At 38.2% G+C, this 21,883-nt stretch overlaps 2 protein-coding genes across 11 annotated transcripts in view; one reads left to right on the forward strand and one right to left on the reverse strand.

The window, feature by feature from the left end:
* zap70 (zeta chain of T cell receptor associated protein kinase 70) lies at nt 1-12,500 on the reverse strand. Of its 7 annotated transcripts, none has more exons than XM_020702422.2 (13): nt 12,271-12,498; nt 7,426-7,871; nt 5,705-5,865; nt 5,456-5,594; nt 5,292-5,373; nt 5,184-5,206; nt 5,073-5,106; nt 4,605-4,776; nt 4,299-4,505; nt 3,277-3,469; nt 2,574-2,714; nt 2,363-2,475; nt 1-977 (listed from the first exon to the last, which is right to left on the reverse strand). In XM_020702422.2, the coding sequence occupies exons 1-13, from the start codon at nt 12,428-12,430 to the stop codon at nt 866-868; spliced, it is 1,983 nt and encodes a 660-aa protein (XP_020558081.1). In that variant the 5' UTR covers nt 12,431-12,498; the 3' UTR covers nt 1-865. The 7 variants fall into 7 exon arrangements, 6 of the variants coding, with proteins under 6 accessions (XP_020558081.1, XP_020558080.2, XP_011472365.2 ...); XM_020702421.3 differs by having other exon boundaries at nt 4,605-4,770; nt 7,426-7,895; nt 12,271-12,492; XM_011474063.4 differs by having other exon boundaries at nt 7,426-7,895; nt 12,271-12,490.
* A 2,276-nt stretch (nt 12,501-14,776) lies between these two features.
* Nucleotides 14,777-21,883, forward strand: part of adamts10 (ADAM metallopeptidase with thrombospondin type 1 motif, 10) — a 53,633-nt gene continuing 46,526 nt past the window's right edge. For 2 of the 4 annotated variants that reach the window (XM_078945913.1, XM_078945916.1), the window contains exons 1-4: nt 14,777-14,916; nt 16,708-16,779; nt 20,238-20,356; nt 20,417-20,615. In XM_078945913.1, the coding sequence (XP_078802039.1) occupies nt 20,306-20,356; nt 20,417-20,615 (250 nt within the window). In that variant the 5' untranslated portion in view covers nt 14,777-14,916; nt 16,708-16,779; nt 20,238-20,305. Of the gene's footprint in view, nt 14,917-16,707; nt 16,780-17,602; nt 17,729-20,237; nt 20,357-20,416; nt 20,616-21,883 lie in introns of those variants that run through there. The other 2 variants (XM_078945917.1, XM_078945915.1) reach the window with 2 other exon arrangements.

Consider the following 21,883-nt stretch of genomic DNA (forward strand, 5'->3'; position numbering starts at 1 on the left):
TCAAATTAACACATTTTTTATTCTTTTTAGCATCAGAGCACTTTTTACACCATTTTATCTGAACATTACTAAAAGCACTCATCAATGTCAGCCATTTCAACCTCAGTTCTCCACATGCAGATTTGCAAGGCTTTTATTTTGAAAAATGCTTTGGCGACTTCTGTGTACTCTCTTTTTTCAGTCAATGGTTGCCTGGCAGCAAAGAAGCCTTTCCTGTGACAGTGTGACACTTACCGACCTAATTACCTCATGAATGTCATTACTAACTTAGAAATCTCAAAATTTTTTTAGTTGAACAATTTTAGATCATAATGTCATTGACTCTTACATTCTGATTTCGCCCCATGAGAGACAACAGTACAAATTTAAATGGTTGTAAACACTGGAATCTTAAAAAAAATAAAACTACACACTCCATTATATAATGGGATCATCAAACTTATAATAAAGTGACTTACTTTTGACTCAAACTCAAATATTACGTCTTTTTCAGCTTTATTTAACATAAAGAACTTCAAAAAATGTTAGTAACACTTTCTAAAAACACAACAAAACACAAAAAATTACAATTAAACCCTTTTCTACTAATTTGGTTTTCAAAAGTAGAAACACAGAATCAGTATATTCACCATTAAAAAGCCACTTAACATTCAAACCACGATAAAGACTCTCCTTCCACAGCCGAAACACAGAGATTCAATTTACAAATGCACATTTATTGCTGTCGGGCCTGTTTAGCTAAATCTGCACTGTGGTCAAAGCTGGTCAGTGTGCAGTGCTCATAAAACACCCTTTGTTTTGGTAAATTAATGATCGGTTGAAAGGACTCTTTCACAGGGAGGGGGTAGAATGTGCCTCTTTCTGTCTACTTTACAGGCTCTTCGTTGGCTCCCTCAGTTTTAGGCTTGTTGGATATGGAGTAATGGTACGTCCTCATGGACTCCTCAACTTTCTTGAAGTCAGGGCGCTCTTCATGACTGAAAGTAAAAAGAAAAGAAATATGAAATAATCATTTAAATGCATTTTTAAAAATAACAGTTAATCCTTATAGATTACATCCATTCTTGAATTTTTTTAAATTAAAAAATAAAAGTAAAAACAAACTACCCCGAAAATCTTTTTTTTTTTTTAAAGTAGTCTGTATGTGGCATCATCCATCCAATAATCTGAGGTGGCTTAATGTATAACCAGCTGATTGTGACTAAGAGAGTGAACGGTACCTTCTGTTTGTTGCCGACTGGAGAAAAAAAAGTCACTTTAATTATTCTCTATTATAAAATTTTATAAAAAATAGATAAAAAATAATAATAATTACGGTTATTGCAAAAGACAGAAGAAATGCTGTAGAGTTCAGAATTATGGCTTTATTTTGTACACTACAGGCAATATCCTGTATTAGGGTAATATCCTGTAATACCCTGTACTATTATTAATATTTAGTCAGCTTTAGTTTTTTTTTTTCCCACAACACCCATTTTTAGGTGGTTAGAAAAATGCTCAAAGGTTATAATATTGGATTACACTACCAAACAACAGTCAACTGATTACAAAATGAGCAGATTTAACAGTCTCCACTTTGACCTACTTTAGCAGCTTTGACGTTCACTGAACATGGGGGTTTTGAAACAGCAGGAAACCTTTGGTTACCGAGTTCACACTTAACTTAAACATATTTCTACAATCTGTTCTCGATTTTTGTTGTGTGGAAATATAAGAAAATACTATTGGGGGAAAAACTAAATAAAGACAATCCCCTACGAAAAGCACTTTACTGAGAAAAGAAAACTTTACACATGTTTTTCTTATTGTTATAAAAGCATAAAAAATCTTTTTGTTGCAGGGAATCTTGATCAAACAAAATACGTAAAAGGTTCAGATATAAAATAAATTGGAACTATAAAATGAATAGTATTTAAAGCTGCACTTTAATAATCAAAATAAATACACTTTTCACATTGGGTGTTATTTCAAAGCATTTTTGTTACGTGCTTTATATGTGCTAAACTACACCTTATTATAGATTTTTTAATACATTTGTTTGCTTTTATGTATGTCATTTAATTAAACATATAGAATAAAAATTTTAGATGGGTTAAAATGTATTCTGTTTAAAGTAAAGTTTTGTAAAACAAATGTATATTTCATTTTCTAATGTCAGAAGGTTATTTTTGGTCATGTTATATGACACAAAGTTTGCTTACGTTACATCATGTTCTTCCAGTTTCCAGTCTTAGTTTTTTACGGCTAAAACCACAATAGAAAACTATTTTATGTCAAACATTGTATTTTTTAATCAACTCTTGGCCTCATTCTTGGCATGTGAGAGGATAAATGAGTTTACAGGTAACATTGGGATTCTCACCTGTACGTCCAACACTCCATCATCACTGCATACATCCTGTCTGGACAGGCTGGTGGTTTCTCCATGCGGTTTCCATTTTTAATGAAGCTGATCACTTCTGGACCTTTCATTTTCTGGGTTGAGGGGAAAAGAGATAAATCTCCTGCATCAGTGTGTCTGTCCACTGGTGGGATGTAAGAGTTAAAGGTCTGCTCTGCAGAACCACCCTCACCTTGTAGGGTTTTCCTCCATAGGTGAAGGCCTCCCACATGGTGACGCCAAAACTCCACACGTCACTTTTACTGGAGAATTTGTGGAAGTTTATGCACTCTGGAGCGTACCATTTCAGTGGCCATTTGCCTGCAGTTCGAGCCTGTAAACACACAATATGAGGAGGCGTCACTGCCGATAGTCTGAGGCTAAAATACACGTATTTAGCCAAAAAGGTTGTTCCTGTAATTGGTTTAAATTTATTTTACTAACATTTAAGACCCAGACATATCTGCTTTACCCTGTTCAGGGTCTTAGGGGGAGGGGCTCCTGCCCTAGATGTGATGGAGGATTTATTTGTGCTTCAGTAACTTTTTATTTCCTCGTTTTTCTTATTGATGGTCGTATTTATTTGGGTTAATAATAACAGTAACGTATAGGACAAGCACACACTGAAAACTGTGGGGGAAAGCTAACAAATATATATTTAGTTATTGTTAAAAATGGGTGCTAACCTCAGTTTTTTTTTTCGTTTAAACACAGAGAAACAAAATTGATGGCAGTTTTTAATGACTAAAAAATACTGACTAACATAAACATTATCGCTGTATTGCATGCTTTGTATCTAGAAATACAAATTAATTTAGACTTTTACATTTTTGAGCAGTATGTTTACGTGTTTTAGCACAATAATGATAAAAAAAAAGCAGCTACATCATGAATACTTTGTAATAGTTGTCATCTGCTCCCAAGGCTTTGGAGAGCCCAAAGTCACTGATCTTGGCAAATTGTTGGTTAACCAGCAGGACGTTTCGAGCAGCCAAATCTCTGTGAACAAAATTCTTCTCTTCCAGATACTTCATCCCCATCGACACTTGGTGCAGTAAGTTCACAATGTTCTCCACGGTTATAACATCTCTGTGGGGACAAAACAGAAACATCCATGCCAAGTGAAAAAAGTAAGTATGTGAGGTGAAAACTACTTTTTGAATGTTTGCATTTGTCTATTTTTGTCACTTTCGTATTAAAAGCAATGCAAAAAAAAAAAAGCAAAAAGCAAATTATGAGTAATGTAACACTATATTGTGCTTCTTAGGAGCTAAAAATCAATCTACATATTTTCATATGTGCTTAAGTTCCAATATCCCCTGTGCTCATCGATGCAGAAATGCTTTTTTTCCTCAAAATTACACAGTGACTACAAAGAAATGACATTTGAGATGTTGGATGGAGAGATGAGCAATGCAACAAGCCCCACACAGGTGCATTTATTTGTATGTTCCACATTAAGCTGTTGCCATCCAAGAAAAAAAGGTTACTTAACATCAGGTTTGATTGGTTTGTGGTTAGGATTGAGCATCCAGATTCAGGTGTTCAAGCAAACCAACGGAATAATTGAAAAACAATTTAAAAGTTAGAAAACTTTGAATTCATTGATACATTTTAAGGTAGGGCTGCATTGTGGTACAGTGGTTATCTCCCTCGTCTCACAGTGAGAAGGCTTTGGGTCAAATCCTGCGTGGAGGTTGCATGTTGTTCCTGTGCACGTGTGCGTTTTCTCTGGGATCTCTGGCTTCTTCCCAAATGGATAGATGGATTTCAATGTAGTTTTGTCTTTATTTTTTAAGTAGTTTGTTGATCCACCCAAATGGGGGAGGATAAAGATTCAGTGTGAAATATACCTTTTTTACGAACTGTTCTGAACAGCAAACTCCACCATCAGATGTCATCCTGAACATTTACTCACTTCTTGGTAGAGAGAAACTTATTGAGAGGACCAGCAGCGGCCATCTCCATGACGAGCATCAGATTGTCGCCTTGGCACAGGCCCAGCATGCGGACGATGAAGGGGTTACTCAGCTGGTGCATGATCTCTGCCTCTCTCATCATCTCATCTTTCACCAGCTTCTCATTTTCACTCTTCAGCACTTTGACGGCCACGTCTACATGACCTCTGTGACCAGACAAAAAAAAAAAAGGCGCAGGAGCAAATCAGTGTCAGGTTGCAAAACTTCAAACCAGCTTTTCACTTTTCTTGACGTTTAAATCTTACGATTTTGTTATCAAGACTCCCTTCTTGACGGAGCCAAAGTTGCCAGAGCCGAGCTCGACCTCGTCCATCAGCAGCTGATCCCTACTGATGTTAAACTTCTTGATGTCATTTGGGTCGTGGTAGGGGTTGAATCCGGCAAAGTCCATGGGCAGAGCATCAGCTGAAACTGTAGCTGCACAACTACTCATTATTTTATTTGGAAAGAATCAAATTACATGATCACACTACTTAACACTTAATTCCACCTTCTGGGGCTCTCCAAGTTAGAAGTTTTGCCACAGCAATAATTTTACAAAGCCTTATAAATAGTGTTACTTTTCAACTATTCTCACTTATTACTAAACTTCTCAAATAAACATTTAAAATTATTATTAACATAGATAAATCCATAAACACAAAAATAATCATAAAAGTGATAAGATCTTTTGTTCTGTATTGGTGCATTCTGCTGTACTGTCAGCAACTGACCTTTAGGTGGCGGTGTGTATCCATTTGATCTCCTCTGAAAGAAAAGGGGGGGGAAAATGAAGCTGGGAGCATGTCAAGCATGCTGATTGAAGCATAAAGGCCAACACTTACCATTGCAGGAACATTGGGCATTTCTGAAATGTTGCAAAAAAGATTAGAATTAAGTTTAGTCACAACAATGTCAGAGAATCATGACATTTAAGGAAAATGGTTCAGTACGTTCAGAAACTCTGCCGTTGGTGCACGCCTCTCCAAGGACAATTACCAGCCCATCAGGTTTCATCTTCAGATACTCAACCAGCTGTGGAAAAAAAGGGAACCACATTCTTTTAATTCAATGCTGCAGAGTGATGCCGAAACGTAGAGAAAAACAGGGTTCCCACCTGCCAGAGTGTGTCAAACTTGGTCCCTTCAGGTACAGACAACTTCCCTGATTTGTCTTGGACAATCTGATAGTGGTAAACTGTTTTCCCGTACACTACAGAAAGAGCAAAGGTCCCGGGTTCGTCTCTTTCTCTGACTCTGAGAAACAAAACCAAAGAAAACGCAGCAAAGTCTCAAATATTTCCTTAGCTTTTGGAAAAAAAAACAGGCACTGAAGTCAATGCAGAGGTGCACACGTCACAACTTACAGAAACTTCCCGTCTGGTTGTGCTCCAGAGTAAAGACGCCTCTCTCCTTCGTGGCGGTTGATTTTACCGTGAAACCAAGGCATCTTCTCGTGAGCTGTTGTGGCGATCAGCTTTTCCAGCTGAGGAGCTTGACTGATGATGGCCTGCTCCATGGCCTCCCCCTGCATGGATACACAAAGCTCCAGAGATCCAACATGCTACATACGAAATCTTTTTACATTTTTTCCTCCCATATTCTGTTTCTGCACGTTCACATCACAACTTGCAACCATCGGTAAGCTTTCAGAGTCAGCAAACCTACATTGGGCCTGCATTGCGGTAAAAGGTGGGATGTTTGGCAAAACAAGTTGAGCCTGCAAACAACTGGAACTTGTTTGACTGTTTAACTAGAGCCCATAAAAGGTGCCAGTCTGCTTCAGATTGGTCGCAGCAGGAGGGATGATGTTGAAACTAGACAGTGTGTAACACATTAAAGTGAATCAAAGCTAAGTGTCTTAAGCTACAGGGGAGGTACAATTTGTCCAAACTGACCCTTTCTTTGTTCCTATTTTCTTTAAAAAAATCTTGTATCCTTAAATTGCCTTAATTTTTGAGTGTGTTAGTGCAGGCACAACGCTTAAACATACTTTTAGAATGAACAGAAACAGTAGAGTTAGTTCTGTTTGACTTTCTTGACAGAAAAAGGGTGGTTTAAATTTTAAAAAGTGCTAGAATATTAAATTGATTGATTAAGATGGCAGGAGTTTGAAAAGCATGGCATCCGTTTCTTTTTGGAGACAATTTTAGCTGCAAGATGGTTGAAATCCACAAAATTTAAAACAGTATCACCCGGTTTTACAGTTTTAATTTTTACATCTTTACACGATGTCTAAAATGTTTCCTTTTTGTCTATCTATCTATCAATGCTAAAGTTCAATTTTGAAATTTTTGACAGTTTTTCCAGACTGAGATAAAGCATTTTATCCATTAATGAACTAAAAAAGAAAAAAAATAGATGATACAAACTGTTCTTTTATTAAATATTAAAAATTTTTTTTTCCATTTTTAATATTTTTTTGTCTCCCAAAGAATCCTAAGAGACAATTTCTTTTTTTTTTTGACTGATCTTGATAATGGCACTGAAGTATGTCCATGTGTGTGTAAAATGTTCCTGTTGCCTTTTCAACAACAGTGATGTTACTTTTCTGTTTTCTCAAGCCCTACCTAGAAATTGATCAAATAGTTTAAAGTTTTTCCACTTTGGGCCGGATTAATGTATAACCAGCCAGATGGAGTTAGTTCTGTTATATGTTGGATGGCCTCCTCCCATGTAGATGGACTCAGGAGTGATTGTAGTGGTTACTTAAGTGATGAGTTTTCCCAACAACATTTTTTACAGGAACAAAAGTCTGGATTATTACCGGTATGTTATACAAAGGTGTCTATATTTTGGTTTGGACATGAAATCTGACACTGGAAGTTTAAATGTCAGTCTAAATGTAATGAGGATAAACCATTGAAGAAAATACAGCTGTTTGTGGTTTTACTTGTCCTTCAATACTAACAAGTAATCCCAGTCCTTGCAGTTGACTTTAAAGAAGATGTCCTCTTTTTTATGCTGTGCATTCTCAAAAAATGTTTCTTAAAAGCAAACAAAAAGTCAAATGGGATGAAGAGCAGTAAACTTGAACCAGTTCTGAGAATATTGAAATGACAGTTTTTAGAGATAACCAGAATCTTACCTCCAGGTTCCAGGTCTGCCTGACGTATTCCCTCAACATGTTCACTCTTATTTTGTCAAACACCCCCATCTTGATTGGTGTATTCGGAGGGCGCAAGCAAGGTTTTCTCAGGATGCACACCAGACCGTCTGGATCTTTGCTGTAAAACTCACAGAGCTCTGCCGGTCCACAGTGAGGCTTCCCTCCTGCGATGCAGTAAGTCCCGTTCAGCTGCTTCTCTATGGAGTAGTGGTGAAACTCCAGGTTCCACACAACTGACAAGACGTAGCCTCCAAGATTACGGAGACAGTGTCGGAGCAAGAAGAGGCCATCGGCCATGCCACCCAGTTTCAGTTGCTGCTCTGCATCTGAGCGACTGATGCTTCCATAGAAGAAAGGCAGTTCGATTGCGGGGTCGACGGACATCCTGAAACCTGGAATGTCAGCTAGTCGGGGTTCTGGAAGCCCTGGATAAAGTTCAGATTGGGAAACTAGAGAGGCAGAAGAACATGCTTGTTCAGTGGAGGAGCCTTTAATGAATACACACAAAGGTAAATCCCGTCTGGGACCTCTGACCTTTTTAGTCACATCCTGTTCCACTCAGCTCAATCAAAAAACTTCCTCTCCTTCGCCCAATTATTCAAAAAACATGAAAAAACAGAAAAATGTAAAATTCTCACCTCTTTTGCTTATCCCAGTTGTGCTCAAATAGCATTGACAAAAAACTCAAAGCACCAATGTTTTTGTTCTTAAACTTTCAGCTCTGAAAAAATGAAATCTGAGGATGATGTTCTCTTGGAAAGGACCTTAAGCATGAAGCGCCCACTAGATAAGGTTGCATGAAGCTTGCAGATTGACAAAAGCCACAACAGGAAGTCACAATCCGCCCTCAAAGCCTTATTTCTCCAACACGCTGTTCTTCCGTTGAACAGGTGCTGCCGGGTTCTGGAGCATTTCACTTTAGAAAGTTTGTGACATTTTCCTTTATGAGGGGGGGTAGAGGCACAGCGTGCTAATTTATTTTCTAAAAAACTGTCACTTTTACTGTGTTGAAGCCTGTAGGTTCTGAAGCTTGTGACTTAAAGAAAGATCAGCATGAAATTGTGCAGTCTGGAACATGTATGCGATGACACATACAACCTCCAAACTTCAGTCAACTACATAGGATGTTGCACACGTCCTGTCTTTGCAGTATTTCTCTGTAGCTCACATCTTCCTATGCACGAAACTGGATATACCCACCCTCTTAAATCTGATTCTTTTTTATATTGGCTTCATAAAAAAGACTAAAAAGATGATGCAGAACCTCAGTTTCCTGACTTTATGCTCAGGATTCTGCCCACATCCACAGTGGACAACCAAGCAGAGGCGTTCTGCAGCCACAGGAAGCAAGAGCCCTCTGTAGCCTGACCCCCAGCTCACCACAACAAAGAGAGCCAGACACTGCAGTGTGGATGCATGGTTAGCTGTCTAAACTGAAACTGTTCTGCAAAAAAGCCAACAAGCCTCCTAAATCAATATTGTGAAAAGCTTTTTCAATATTTGATTAAGTTTTTTTTTTTTTTTACTGCTCTGTAGTTGGCTGACCAGGAACCAAATTCATGTCACCCTGTTGTGAAAATAAAATTAAGATCCTTGAAATTCTTGAAATTCAAGAAATAATGTCCTTCAGATAACTTTCTAGTTCCAAATTGCTTTACTTTTTTACATTGTAAACATAATAATAAATACATTTAAAAATGTAGGTTAGACTTTTTTCTTTTTTAAGTTTAGTTTTTTTACATTTTGGTTGTGAAATTTTACGACTTTTTTCCTAGATGGTGGCAAACAGTTTTTGACCAAAACCTCTGATTGGTCAAAAGTATTTACTCCTCTTAATATTGAACTATGAAGAATTGACAACATTTCTTAAGTGTTTCTGGATTATAAACAAAATGCAATAAATGAATTAAAAAAGATAAAGAAAAAACCTTAACAACATTTTACTTCTATTTTTTTAATTCTTTCATTACATTTGAGTAATGATATTGTTTAAATTTGGGCACAACATAGTTTGAGGCATTTTGTAATTCATTTTAATCTGAATTATGACATAAAAAATAAACATGGAGGGATAACAGGAATAAAACATTATCATAAACTGTAGGCTAAAATTACACTAAATATACATTCTGACTTAAAGAAAAAGAAAACATTAATTATTACAGATAACCATGTGGCCTGCTAGTATTAAAATTGAAAGAATCCTTTCAGTCCTTTCAAGCATAATATTTTCTAATGACTCTAAGAAACATTTTTGTTACACTATGCAAGGAATTTGAAAGAGAAAGTGAACACCAGCAAGTATGGGATTTTGGCTTCTGACCGAATTCAAACTCAATTGGTTTATTTTGCAAATGAATCGAAAATCAGTGTGACTTTAGGCTGTTTTAAAATGTTTTTCATGCAGTTACTCTATTGACATGCACTACAAAAAACAACAAAGAGTGAGCTGTATCTACTCCTGAGTATTCTAGTATTAGAATACTAATACTTGAATACTTTTTAGTATTCAAAAAAGACATTTTTGAACCAGCAGAGGAGAATCCCAGAGGAGAAAAACGCAAAGACCTGCATGTTTCTCCTTAATAGGAAAATAAAAAAGCTCATGCCCACACTGAGCACTGAGTGCTTTTGTCATGTTAAAATGTTTTAAAGGTTGAGGGGGCGGGACTAACTGACTTGTAATTTCCAAAAACAAACTCAAATGCACACTTCAAGATGTTAAAATGGAAAATTCTCTAATGTGGGAGAGGATGGATGACCTTAGCTAAAGCAAATAGTTCTGAATGGATCTGAACCAAAATAAATTAAATTAAATGTTAACAAAACTAGAACATGGCTTCAGTCACGTCAGGCTGAAGTAAAGATGTCAACACCAACGTTGGGTTAGGATTGTGACATCAGGGTGACTTCAAACCTGTTAAACTACAGGGCTTCAGTGTGTAAAGCTAAGATTAGGTAACACGCAGGAAGCAAAAATTATTAAGTAGTTCACCCAGTTATATGTGGCTGTGTCTCCTGATGACTTGGGGCCCACTGATGACCTTCAACGTTGTATTTTAGATATTAAAACGTGGATGGGAGAGAACTTTTTAAAGCTCAATCAAGACAAAACAGAGATTTTAATTGTCGGTCCTGAAGCTGAGAGAGAAAGCGTCCAATTCTTCTTTTTAACTCTTAATCTGAATGTTTGCAGTAAAGCCAGAAACCTCAGATTCGTTTTAGATGCAGATCTTACCTTTGAAGCACACACAAACCAAGTTACAAAGACAGCATTTCATCATCTTAGAAACATTGCCCGAGTAAGACTCTTTCTCTCCAAAGCCAGTGCTGAAAATATTAATCCAAGCTTTTATAACATCTAAAATAGATTACTGTAATGCTCTTCTTTCTGGTATTAAGATAAATACGATGACTCGGCTGCAGCTTGTACAAAACTCGGCTGCACAGCTTTTTACTAGAATCAGAAAGGAGAAGCACATTACTCCAATTTTGAAACCTTTGCACTGGCTCCCAGTCAGCTTTAAGATCGATTTTAAGGTTCTTTTATTAGTTAAATTGAAAGTTTACACGGAATTGGCCCTTCATTTTGATCAGATTTACTTTTAGTTTATGACCCTCCCAGAGTGCTCAGGACCGCAGGTGCAGGTCTGCTGGTGGTCCCAAAAGTCAGAACAAGAACCCATGGCGAGGCCACATTTCAGCACTGTGGGCCTCATCCATGGATCAGCCTGCCTGAGGAGATGCTTTGTAGCAGGAAAAGTGCTATACAAATAAAAATAAGGTTGAAAGTTCAGGAAATGAAGCTGATAGGTTTAAAAGATTTTAAGACCTCATATTTGGTGTTATTACACCATCTTATTTTTTCATAAATGGTTAAAACAATGTGAGTAGCCCTGTCTCACCAACAATCTAAATGGTTATAAAACAAGGAATGTAAAAACTATTGCGAACAATGCCTTTACTATGTGGATCAGTAAGTGATCCGCTTTCAGATGAGTCATCAAATTTCCCCAATCTGAACCGTTTTTAGTGTGAGACAAAACACTTGACCTTTAATGAGTCATCGAATTAGCAAGTTCTGGTCCCAGATTCAGTTAAAGCTTAGAGATGCAAATCTACACCCAAAAGACAAAAATAAATCCAACTTTTGTGACTATTTCAGTCCTGTAATAACCTCTGGTTGAACTAGAAAAGCCCTCGAAGTATATATTTTGTTGAATTTGTGATTATCGCTATCAGGCCACAGATTAATACCTGTTATTTATAAATACCCCATGTCGCAACAGATGTGGCTATTTGAAAGTAGATATAATTTCTGTAAAGGAAAAAGTGCACTTCAACAGTCTAAACCTGGCATTACAACTAATGCTTTCTAACTGTGGCTGACCAAGCTTGCAAATGTGCCTCAGTCCAAGCCCAAAACTGAATGCAGTAATTTTCAGGAAAAGATACAAGACTTTTTGGGCGTATTACTGACCCACAATTAGCTTTCTATTCTAGGCCACACTAAATACAGATCTCTATGTTTTACTACATTTTTGCTTTACATCTTTGTATTCTTTTTTACAGTTAACACATAACATTGCCGTAAAAAACATAAAGAGCAACTTAATGTGACAAATTTTACAATAAAGCAGATTTGCATTGTGTAGTTGATTTAAAATAAACCAATGAAAAGTTTTAAAAACATGGTAAATAATAAATGACTGATGACATAAAAAGGCGCTACGTCTGATCTTGTAAATGTCGCATTTAGATGAACAAAAGAGCAACTTCTGCCGTTAAAAATCAGTTAAAACAAACCAAAAAAAACATACTCACATTTCACTGCTTCACAGCTGCAGTGCTGCCATTTCAGGGTTAGAGATGCATCTGTAGATCTGGCTACACTGTCAGGTTCTGTGAACAAAAGGGGTAGAAACACAACCACAGCAACGCACTCACACACACACAATGGTAATGAGTATAAAGAGCTCTGCATTCACTCAACAGTTTGCGTTAAAGGAGTAGTTTTGTTACAGTTTAGATTGTTTAGATTAAAGTTTTGTCATGGGAGGCTGTCGTTATTACAGAACAATGAAAAATACAGAAGCAAGGGCTTTCATTGTGCTCACAAACTTTTTAAGGATCATTTAAAACAGCAACTATAGCTCTTAAATAGGCAAACAGATAAATTTTACTGATAAAACATCCAGTTTTTTTGTTATAGTGACTTCATTTGTTCATTTTTGGGTGCCTATCGCAAATACTTAACTCGGCTGAAAAATGCATTTATAGTCTGTAAACTGACGTATGCTATTTGAACAAAAATACAGAAACCACAAATTGATTTAGCTGACAGGAAGTTACTAGTGCAGATACTGGGAACTTCTCATAAACACTTTTTTGGTCTCAAGTGTTTCCCCTAAAGTGATGAAGGTTTTTTGTATTTCTTTACTTTATGTGAATAGAGGACACATTTGTTTAATTTTCCTTTATTTCAGACAACAGTCATTTCATGAAGGTAGGACTCTGACTGTCTTTAGCCTTTAACTTATGAACACAGTGCAAGACAAACTTCAAATAGTTGCATATATATTTTTTAATACATATGATGATCAATTTTATTCGATGCATATTGAATTTAGGTTTGTTCATTCAGTGGGCTGGAATTGTGTGTTATTTATTTATCTATTTTTTTTTAATCAGGGACCATTACTATTACAGGTTGGAAAATAAGCTATAGAATAAAAAACAAAATTAATCAAATGCAATGTTTGCAGAAACATATAGACCCCCCCCCCCCCCCCCCCCAATCAGTCCTGGATTCTCAGGACTGATAGCATGTTAGCAGAATTCTGGTTCATCAAGTGAGTCACATTAGGAGGCTGAGAAACCAGAGCAGAAAGACTGTCCTGACAAAATAAAAGCACGACACAAACTTTGATAACTAAAGCTGACCTGGAGATTTGGGTGCTGATTTTATTTCATCTCGTGTACATTGTTGTACTTCTATTTACCTGCTTTAATCACTCCATAATAAATCGCCGTCAGCTGGTACAAAATGTTGCTGCAAGGCTTTTAACAGGAACCAGTAGAAGGGCTCATATTTCACCTGTTTTATTGGTTACCCATGAATTTCAGAATCCATTTTAAAATTTTAGTTCTGGTTTTTAGAGCTCTTAATGGCCAGGCCCCTGACTATAGCCGCCCCCATTCGATCCTCTGCTTTGAATCTACTTAAAATCCCAAAGACTCATTACAAAAGCAGTGAGATTATGGAACACCCTGCCCTTATCGCTTCGCCTGACCGACAATGTCAAGTCTTTTAAGAACCAGCTGAAGACGATCATGTATATAGACTTTTTAGTTAATTGCTCTGTGCCTTGCTCTATTTATTGTTTTAATCTGTTTCTCTGTCCTTAATTCTTTTACTCTTTAATGTATCTGTTTTATCTGTGAAAGGTGTTGAATTAATAAAGTTTACTTACTTCATGACAACCACAGGCCTTTTGGGTTACTTTAAAATGTTCTCAGTTGAACTAATTCTAAGTCACCTTACTTAGCATCCCAAGTAACATGGCGTACAGTTTTTAACTTTTTAAGAAAAAAAATTGTTTTTATACAGATTTCACTGATGACGAAAATGAATTGGTGCTGCTGTGCAGTAATTTGCAATGAGAATGTGTCCCCAGTTTTCTGGTGCATTTTTGGATCATTGTGGACATTTTCATTTATTTTGGATGAGACTGAGACTTAAAACAGATTTCAGATCTCAAACTCATGCAAGAGGCGATATTTTCTTATTTTAAAATTATAACTGGAGAGTTTGTAAAAGAACATCAAGAGCATCTGCTTAACCCAATGTACTTACTGTTTAAATTCACGATAACCTAATAAATCCCTTTAATAAGCAATAAGAAATTTCTAAGCTTTTCTTTTATTTACAGCTTAGGTTATTCAAGCCAATAAGCACTTAGAGTAACTTTAGAAGGTTTTGCGCCACTTTGCTCCATAAAAAGAGACCAAGAAAAAATGACTTTCTAATCACAGTTGAAGGGCAGTCATCTATTAGTTACCTAAATAGTAAAGGTAGAGAAAAAGTCAGCAAAATCAAGTTTTGTAGGAAAAATAAATAAGCATTGTCACAATGATTGTGCAATGCGAATTGTGTAAAGAACTTTTTAAATATTTGTAAGAAAATATGAATACTACACGGATCTATCTATCTATCTATCTATCTATCTATCTATCTATCTATCTATCTATCTATCTATCTATCTATCTATCTATCTATCTATCAAATTGTGCTTTTATTTTGAAAGTCTAGTCCTTCGCTTCCTGTGAGAGCGCGCGGAACTTTCCACGGATCAGCTGCTCTCAGCCTGTGAAAACTGAAGTCGAGTCTCTTCAGTCTGTCGCCGGCGCCGCTGAGGACAGTGGACAGACCCGCAGCGGGAGAGTCTGCAGAGGGACGCGGGGAAGTAGGTGAGTCCACGCGGCGTGATGTAGGTAGGAGGCTGCTCTCTCGTTCTTAACGTCCTTTCCTGAAGAGACTTTTTTTCTTCGTTTCTCTTAAACTCAGAGTTTTGAGACTCTCCAGACCTGACTTATGATTCTATGCAGCAGCAGATCTTCTTCTCGGGAGGATTAAGGCAGAAATCTTATTGGCTGCTGTGAATCACAGCTGAATCAATAAAGCTGTTGCCTTCAGGTGTCTGAATTTAGCAGATGAAGCCAATTCCTTGCAGATTAACAGTATTGATGATGCAGATTTATTTTTTAAATAAGTTATCACCTCCAGCATTTACCATCTGCAAACTAAATCAATTTAAGATGGAAATCTGCTGTAATTTGAGTATCTTTATCCTGCTGTGAGTTTGGTTAAGGGAGAGTCAACACAAATCATGCAGTTGGACTCATGATTTGGGATGTTCATTAAGCAAGGTGATTAAAGGGATGCACTACATATAATGTATTTTTTCCACTTTATTTTATATATATAATATATAATTGCCATTTCATTTCAGGTTTTATCCTTCCTTAACCCCCTAATAAGATACATTTTTACATCCTTGTATTTCACAAAGTTATGTCAGATATACAAGTGTCATGATTGCAGCTGGGGCAGCCATGCTTGTTGAAAGCCAGATGTTGCATGTCTTTCTACAACCCACACATGACTAGAGCTGAACGGTCGTTGTCATAATAGAAACTGGCACGTGTCTGATAATCATTTTATCTTTAAATGAACATATACGTTATATTTTTCTCAGTAATAATTAGGGTGTTTTCATATATATGAGGATAAATTGAGTGCACCGGTATTTGGCATTCTGGGATGCCTAAAGCAGATAAAAGGGAGAATTAGACAAGCGTCCAGCACCATCTGCACTGTTTCCAGTGCTGCAGGCTCACTCCCTTCGTGTCGAGTCAGCGCTCTCCTTCACTAAATATTGTTTCAGACTCGAGAGGCACATTTTCGGAGTGAGGGGAGTACATCCGAGGTTCTCCAGCCTGTTTATGTTCCCACTTTTCATCTGCACACTGTTTATTTGGGGAAATGGAGAAAGGAATGCCCGCCTTCTTCTTCTGTCTTTGGACTATATAGAGTAACAGACACACCCTACCGCTCCTCACTTCCATCACCTGTTCGGGATTTCAGATCTGCTGGAGTTGAGACCCCATTTTCTCAAATTGAGGGGGACGGAACTGCTGCAGAGGCCGAACTGCCTCTGGTTTATGCCGTTGGTCTGACGAGTCATTCGATCCCACCGTCTGGTTCTATGGAAGACTGCCAGTTTAATGAAATAATAAACCTAATGCTGATTCATGAGCTACCTCCTGATCAAAGTGGAGACAGTGTGGGGGGAGCATGAAGCTAATCTGAGGGACACTTAGCATCTGTTCACTGCACCCAGACCTTACTTTGAGCTGATCATATGGCTTTGATTAGTGTGCTGGTTTTCGGATAGCTGTACTCTCTCTGGCAGCAGTTAAAGACAAGGACAGCAGTTAGCTCCAGTATTTAAAGGGGAAAAAAACCTGAACTCTCCATCTCTTGCACCACATGAAAAGCATCAGACAGCGCTCCCTAGCAGACAAGATGAAAACAGTGACGTGTCAAAACGCTCCAGGCTCTGCTGGCTTGATTGCATTGCAAATTTGGCCCGTCCTTAAATTCCCACCTAATTACGTGAAGCGGTCCAATTTTTCTCCCTCTCGTTAACAAGGACCCCCTTTTTTTTTCGGTCCCTCTTTTCCTTCTCTCATCTGCAGATTGTTGGAGCGCTGGAAGCCGTGTGGCCCGTCTGCAGCTCAGACCATTTTCTTGTTTGGCCGCAACTGCAGGTATATGTTTCTTATTTCTTAGCTCATCCAACTCAAACACAAGAGGCGGAGAGGGTCGGTGTATGCGCAGTCTTGGCCCGCAGACAAACATCCGTTTTTATTTTTCAAAAGTGATACAGCCCAAAGGGAAATTTTTACACAACAGGTCATGGAAGATGTACAACACCATCACCTTCACGGGACAGCTCGTGCTTAATTCAGCCGTATTTCTGTGTGGTTTTATAATTGAGTAATAATTTACTGGGAAAGCTGTGCAGACGGAGTTTTCTTTTTGTGGGTATTTTGTGACTACAAATCTTTGCAAAGAGCTTTACTGTAACAGCAAGGGCTTGTGTGAGTTTTGTCTTCTGTCATGGGTTAAAATAAGCAAAAGGAGTGTTAGTGCTAATGAAAAGGATTTGATATCAAGCAGCACGTTTAATAACTACAATAAATCTTGAATGGGAGGAGGAGAAGTAATGAAAATGGAGTGGAGTTTAGCTTGTGCAGGAAATGACTGGTTGAAAGCCAGAGGGAGGGAAAGAGAAAGATTTTTAGTTGAGGGGACGCTGCAACAGCGCAGAGACCCTTCAGTGTTTTTAAGCAAACTCTGTTTTTACAGCACTGGCCATTTGCTCTTTAAATGAAGCAGGGGGCACATTAGAGCTGCTTTAAACTCATTCCTCTACCCTCAGTTAAGGATATTCACACTCAAAGGGCCCTCCTGACTGCCTTGTTGTCTCTCCTCCATTCCCCTCAGGTTTTGCACTTGTGTTTTTTTTATTCTTTTTCTTCTTCCTTCTCTTTTCAGGAGGAAACTTGTTTCCCTTGCTCTCGTCACCAAAAGGTTTCCCATCTGCGTCTGATTACCTTTGGCTGCAGTTGGTTAGCTGCCAGCCATCTGGGCCAGTGTGGCGTCTCAGTTCGCTCCTCTATCCCCAGACAGCTCAGAGGGAGTAAGGAGTTCAGAGTAGGTTGAGACAAGAGTGAAACGCGTGTGCAGGCTTTACTAGAGGGAAGCAAGGAAAGGGTTTGACTCTGCAATCCTGAGCCAGGAAAGTTAACTCAAAGAGCAGGGCACCCATGAAAACCTGACTCCTGGTTCTGGCACTTGTCTGGTTTCCTAATGAGCATTGTGGATTTGAGGAAGTCATTTTCCTTTGTTATTATAGCGTGGATTTGCTCCATGTTAATCTCAAATAAGCCTAAAGAGCAATTGTGCTTGATTAAAAAGGAACTTTGCGTTTATATAACACAGCTCAGCCAAATTAGTAGTTTGAAATAAAATAAAAAATTACTTTTTATACGCCTTCACTGTTGGCTTCAAATCATCTTTCATCATCTACCGCTTCATAAAGTCATTCTGAGAACTTTATTTCATTCTCTTCCAATATTAAACAATGATTATATATCCAGTATCAGGCTCTGTTTGAAAGCGTTTTATTGATTACAGCAAGTTTTAATGTCCCATAAAGTTGCTTTTCACTCATTTTTTAAATATATTCCAAATATACCTAACACTATACTCAACCTAATGAAAGCTACTTGTATACATCACTCGTGTTTTATGTGTATACACCGGCAATTTTCTGTTCTCCAGCTTAAAGTCCCACTCTGATCATCTTTTGATCTATTTTGAAAATGTTCCCGGTGGTCTTTTATTTATAATGATGTCGTTTTTTAAGACATAGTTTCTGCAGAGCGGCAGTTGTTCATTAAAAATTGTGGGTGGGTCTGTTAGCACAAACTAAGCCTTCAACTACTTTCCATCATCTATCTGTTTACTTGCTCTTCCACTAGCTTAGCAACCTAACCTAACCTAACATTATTGGTGCAACAAAAACGGTGAGCAATATTGGAGCTATCCAGCCGTACAGGATTGGGCCAGATGCCCGCTCAGACGAGGAAAACAAAGACAACGTGGATTTAGTTGTCTACAAGTGGATCAGAATGGAGCTTGTGGCTTGCTGTAGTAAATGAGTGAGAAGACAAGGATGACTGTACATGTCCAGTTGGGCTGTTGTAGAGATTTTGATTGTCACCTGTTAATCATAAGACCACATCCCAATGTAAAAGTCACAAATAAAGTCTAACAAAAAGTCTAATATAATGGAACCGTCATGAACACACCATACAATTTTTTTGGCCCAGATAGTAATTATGTTTATTTTTGTTATATAGTCCAACCATTAGTCTAAGAAGGTCTTATTTTAGTCTTCTTCAGTATTTGCTAGTTAGCTGGATTGAGTGATCACAGTTTCTGAACACACCTGATCCAGGTGACCAGTAATTACTGAAGCGTGGTTAGCTGCAAAACAAGCAGGGCGGTAGCTCACAAGAAACAGGGTTGGAAAATAAGCACCGTCCACACGTTACATACTGAGCTGCACGTGGCTTCATTATTTTATTTTTTTTAAGCTTTAATGCACAATTCAAAAGGTTTCTAGAGAAAAACGTTTATTTTACCCTTGACCCAAACGTGGATACTGACAGGGATGAAGGTTTTGGTAGTTTCATGATGGTTTCACTATTTCAAGAAAAAACTGACTTCTTGGTTGTAATTGTGTCATTAACAGTTAATGTCCGTAACTTTATAAATGGTGATGAACACATGTATCGTACAGGTTGTTGGGCATATCTATGGACATTTTAAATGACTAATGCAATATTCAAATGAGGATACGATGATAAAACAGGATACTAGGCAGTCTAACGACCAGAAATAAGACCAGGACTTTTAAGGATCCTTTCAAGTGTCCTTGATGATCAAATATATAAACAAAACTTGTAGGATTGTCATATTTGCTTTATGCCAGACATCATCTGCGCTCCTTAAACTGAGAGTGGACCTCAGCATCAATCATGGCCTAATGACTACAGTCCTTTTTATTGTAGGTGTAAACCAGCTTCATATAGGGAAACCTACGACCGCTTTCCTACATGCTGTCTAATTAGCAGAGTCAGGCATGTTGCCAGCAAAGCACTCAGCCATGCAACCAGACATTTGAGTCAGCTCGGCGGTGATGGCAACCTGCTGCTCCTATCAAATTGGCTCATTTTACCCTTAGATCCCCTGACATAATACCCACTTCAAACCCTGTTCGGGCACTAGGCAGAGCTCTTTCCAGGATCACTGGTTTCCTTTGTGCATGAACTCTTTCTGGTGGGCATCCGGCTAAACGTGCAGGTCCTAGGAGGCCTCATTTTGGTCCTTAAGAATGAAAAGATGTTGTACCTTTCTCCTTCAATGCTTAGAGTCGTTTTCTGAAACACAACCAGGCAGCCTTCAACGATGAATTAGGTGCTTCTTTTTTGTTAACCAGGAGCTGCACGGGTTAAGAGGATGTCATGCTTTCCCTGTATGTGTTTAGCCTCCCTTGTTGCTCTCTCCGCTTTGCTCCTAAATCTGTCTTCTCCCTCCAACTCATTGTTTTTCCCAGCATTCCTCCTGCATTCACTGAACAGTGTCTCCTCTACAGGGAGGGCTAATAACCTGCCGTCACTTCTGAGCCCCTTCGGAGGTTGGTCCAGGTGTTTTTCTCCTTACATGAGGGTTTCCTCAACGGTCCCACACCACTTGCTGACCCACATGCTGCAGGTGCTGTCAGATCTTCCCGCGGCCATGGCCAGACAAAACGCTGAGTTGTCCCACTGCTAGGTGACGGGGCATTCAAGAGAGCAGGAGACATGTTGGAACGGAGGCCCGGGGACCACTGCACTGAATTTCGTTACTATAGCAGCTACTGTAGTAACCATGGAAACGCTATGGAGGACCGGTCTGGCCTGCACTGTCATTATCATCATGGTTGCCAGCGAGGTCGCAGAAGGTCGCAGAGATGACTTTGCTCAATCACAAGGTGAGATAAGAAACTTTAAGAGCCTTTGTGGAAAAAGCGGGTGTTTTTATCTTCTGCAAGCTTTTCTATCTTGATTAATCAAACATAAATCGGCATATTTTAAATTGAGGATAAGAAACCTTACATAAAAATGACAATAAATGAACCAGTGACTATATTTTAGCAAAAAAAACTATTCTACCCCAAAGAAACAGTATCAGGTTGATGAATGTTTTTTAGCATCTGTTGCTGTTATCGCTTTGACTGTAAGAATGCCATTTTATAACAAAGGTTAACATTTTCAAAGGACAAGCTGCATACAGAAATGAACCATTTTAAGATGTGACCTGCTGGGAAAAGGCTTCTGACTTGCAGGTCAGAGCCATCTGAACCGAAACACTACATCCACAAATCATGATGTCTCCTAGCCCCGCAACACACAGTTCTCCCTTTCTATCCCACTAAAGCTGGAGCGACAGAGTGACCCCCCCCCCACTCACACTAAAGGGAAAGACATAAATTGTGTCAGTGTCCGTCTCTCATCATACTGAACAAGGCTGTGATTGTGTATTTCCTAAATTTGACCCCTGACCCCTCATAGCCATCTGGTTCCAATAGTCTAACTTACTACTTCCTTTAAACAACCCCCCCCCTCCCAAACTCTGAAGTGGCTTATTTGACCAGGATTTAAACCCGAATTAAAGAGCATTTTGGTTCATTAAAGGGGATTAGATATCTTTCTGTAATCTGAAAGGAGCTGATTGTGGTGAAAAATCCCCTTATTTAAGCCAAAATTTGAACAACCTGAAAACTGAGCTACAAAAAAGCAGAGTGTGCAGTTGGAGATGATCCACTGAGCTGGTTTAAAGTTTTTTAGCTGTCCTTTGTCCATAAATAAATCTGTTTTCCACTAATTGGCTTCTCAATTCCATTTTAAAAACAGAAATTATAATGAAAACTTTGACAGAATCCTATTGTCGGCTGTAAACTTAGACCTCATGGAAGTATTTTCTTTAATCACAACAGCAATTGTATTTAATTTCTTTCTTTTTTCCTTCAATCAGACCTAGGCTTATATATAATTTCTCTGAGTATTATTCGATGGAGCAAAACAACAGAAATGTAACCCCATAGCTGATAATGACTAGAAGCAACAGAATATCTCCAAATGAGTCAAATGAAATCAAATTTGGTTATGGTTAATCACGGTTGTGGTCTTAAAGACCCACTCTGAGAAAAAATGGTGTTTTTTAAATGTTCTTGCATTGCATTTTTGAGTTTTCCTTATT

Source organism: Oryzias latipes, chromosome 4 (genome assembly GCF_053564925.1).
Source record: "Oryzias latipes strain Hd-rR chromosome 4, Olatipes_Hd-rR_3.1".
Lineage (NCBI taxonomy): Eukaryota > Metazoa > Chordata > Actinopteri > Beloniformes > Adrianichthyidae > Oryzias > Oryzias latipes.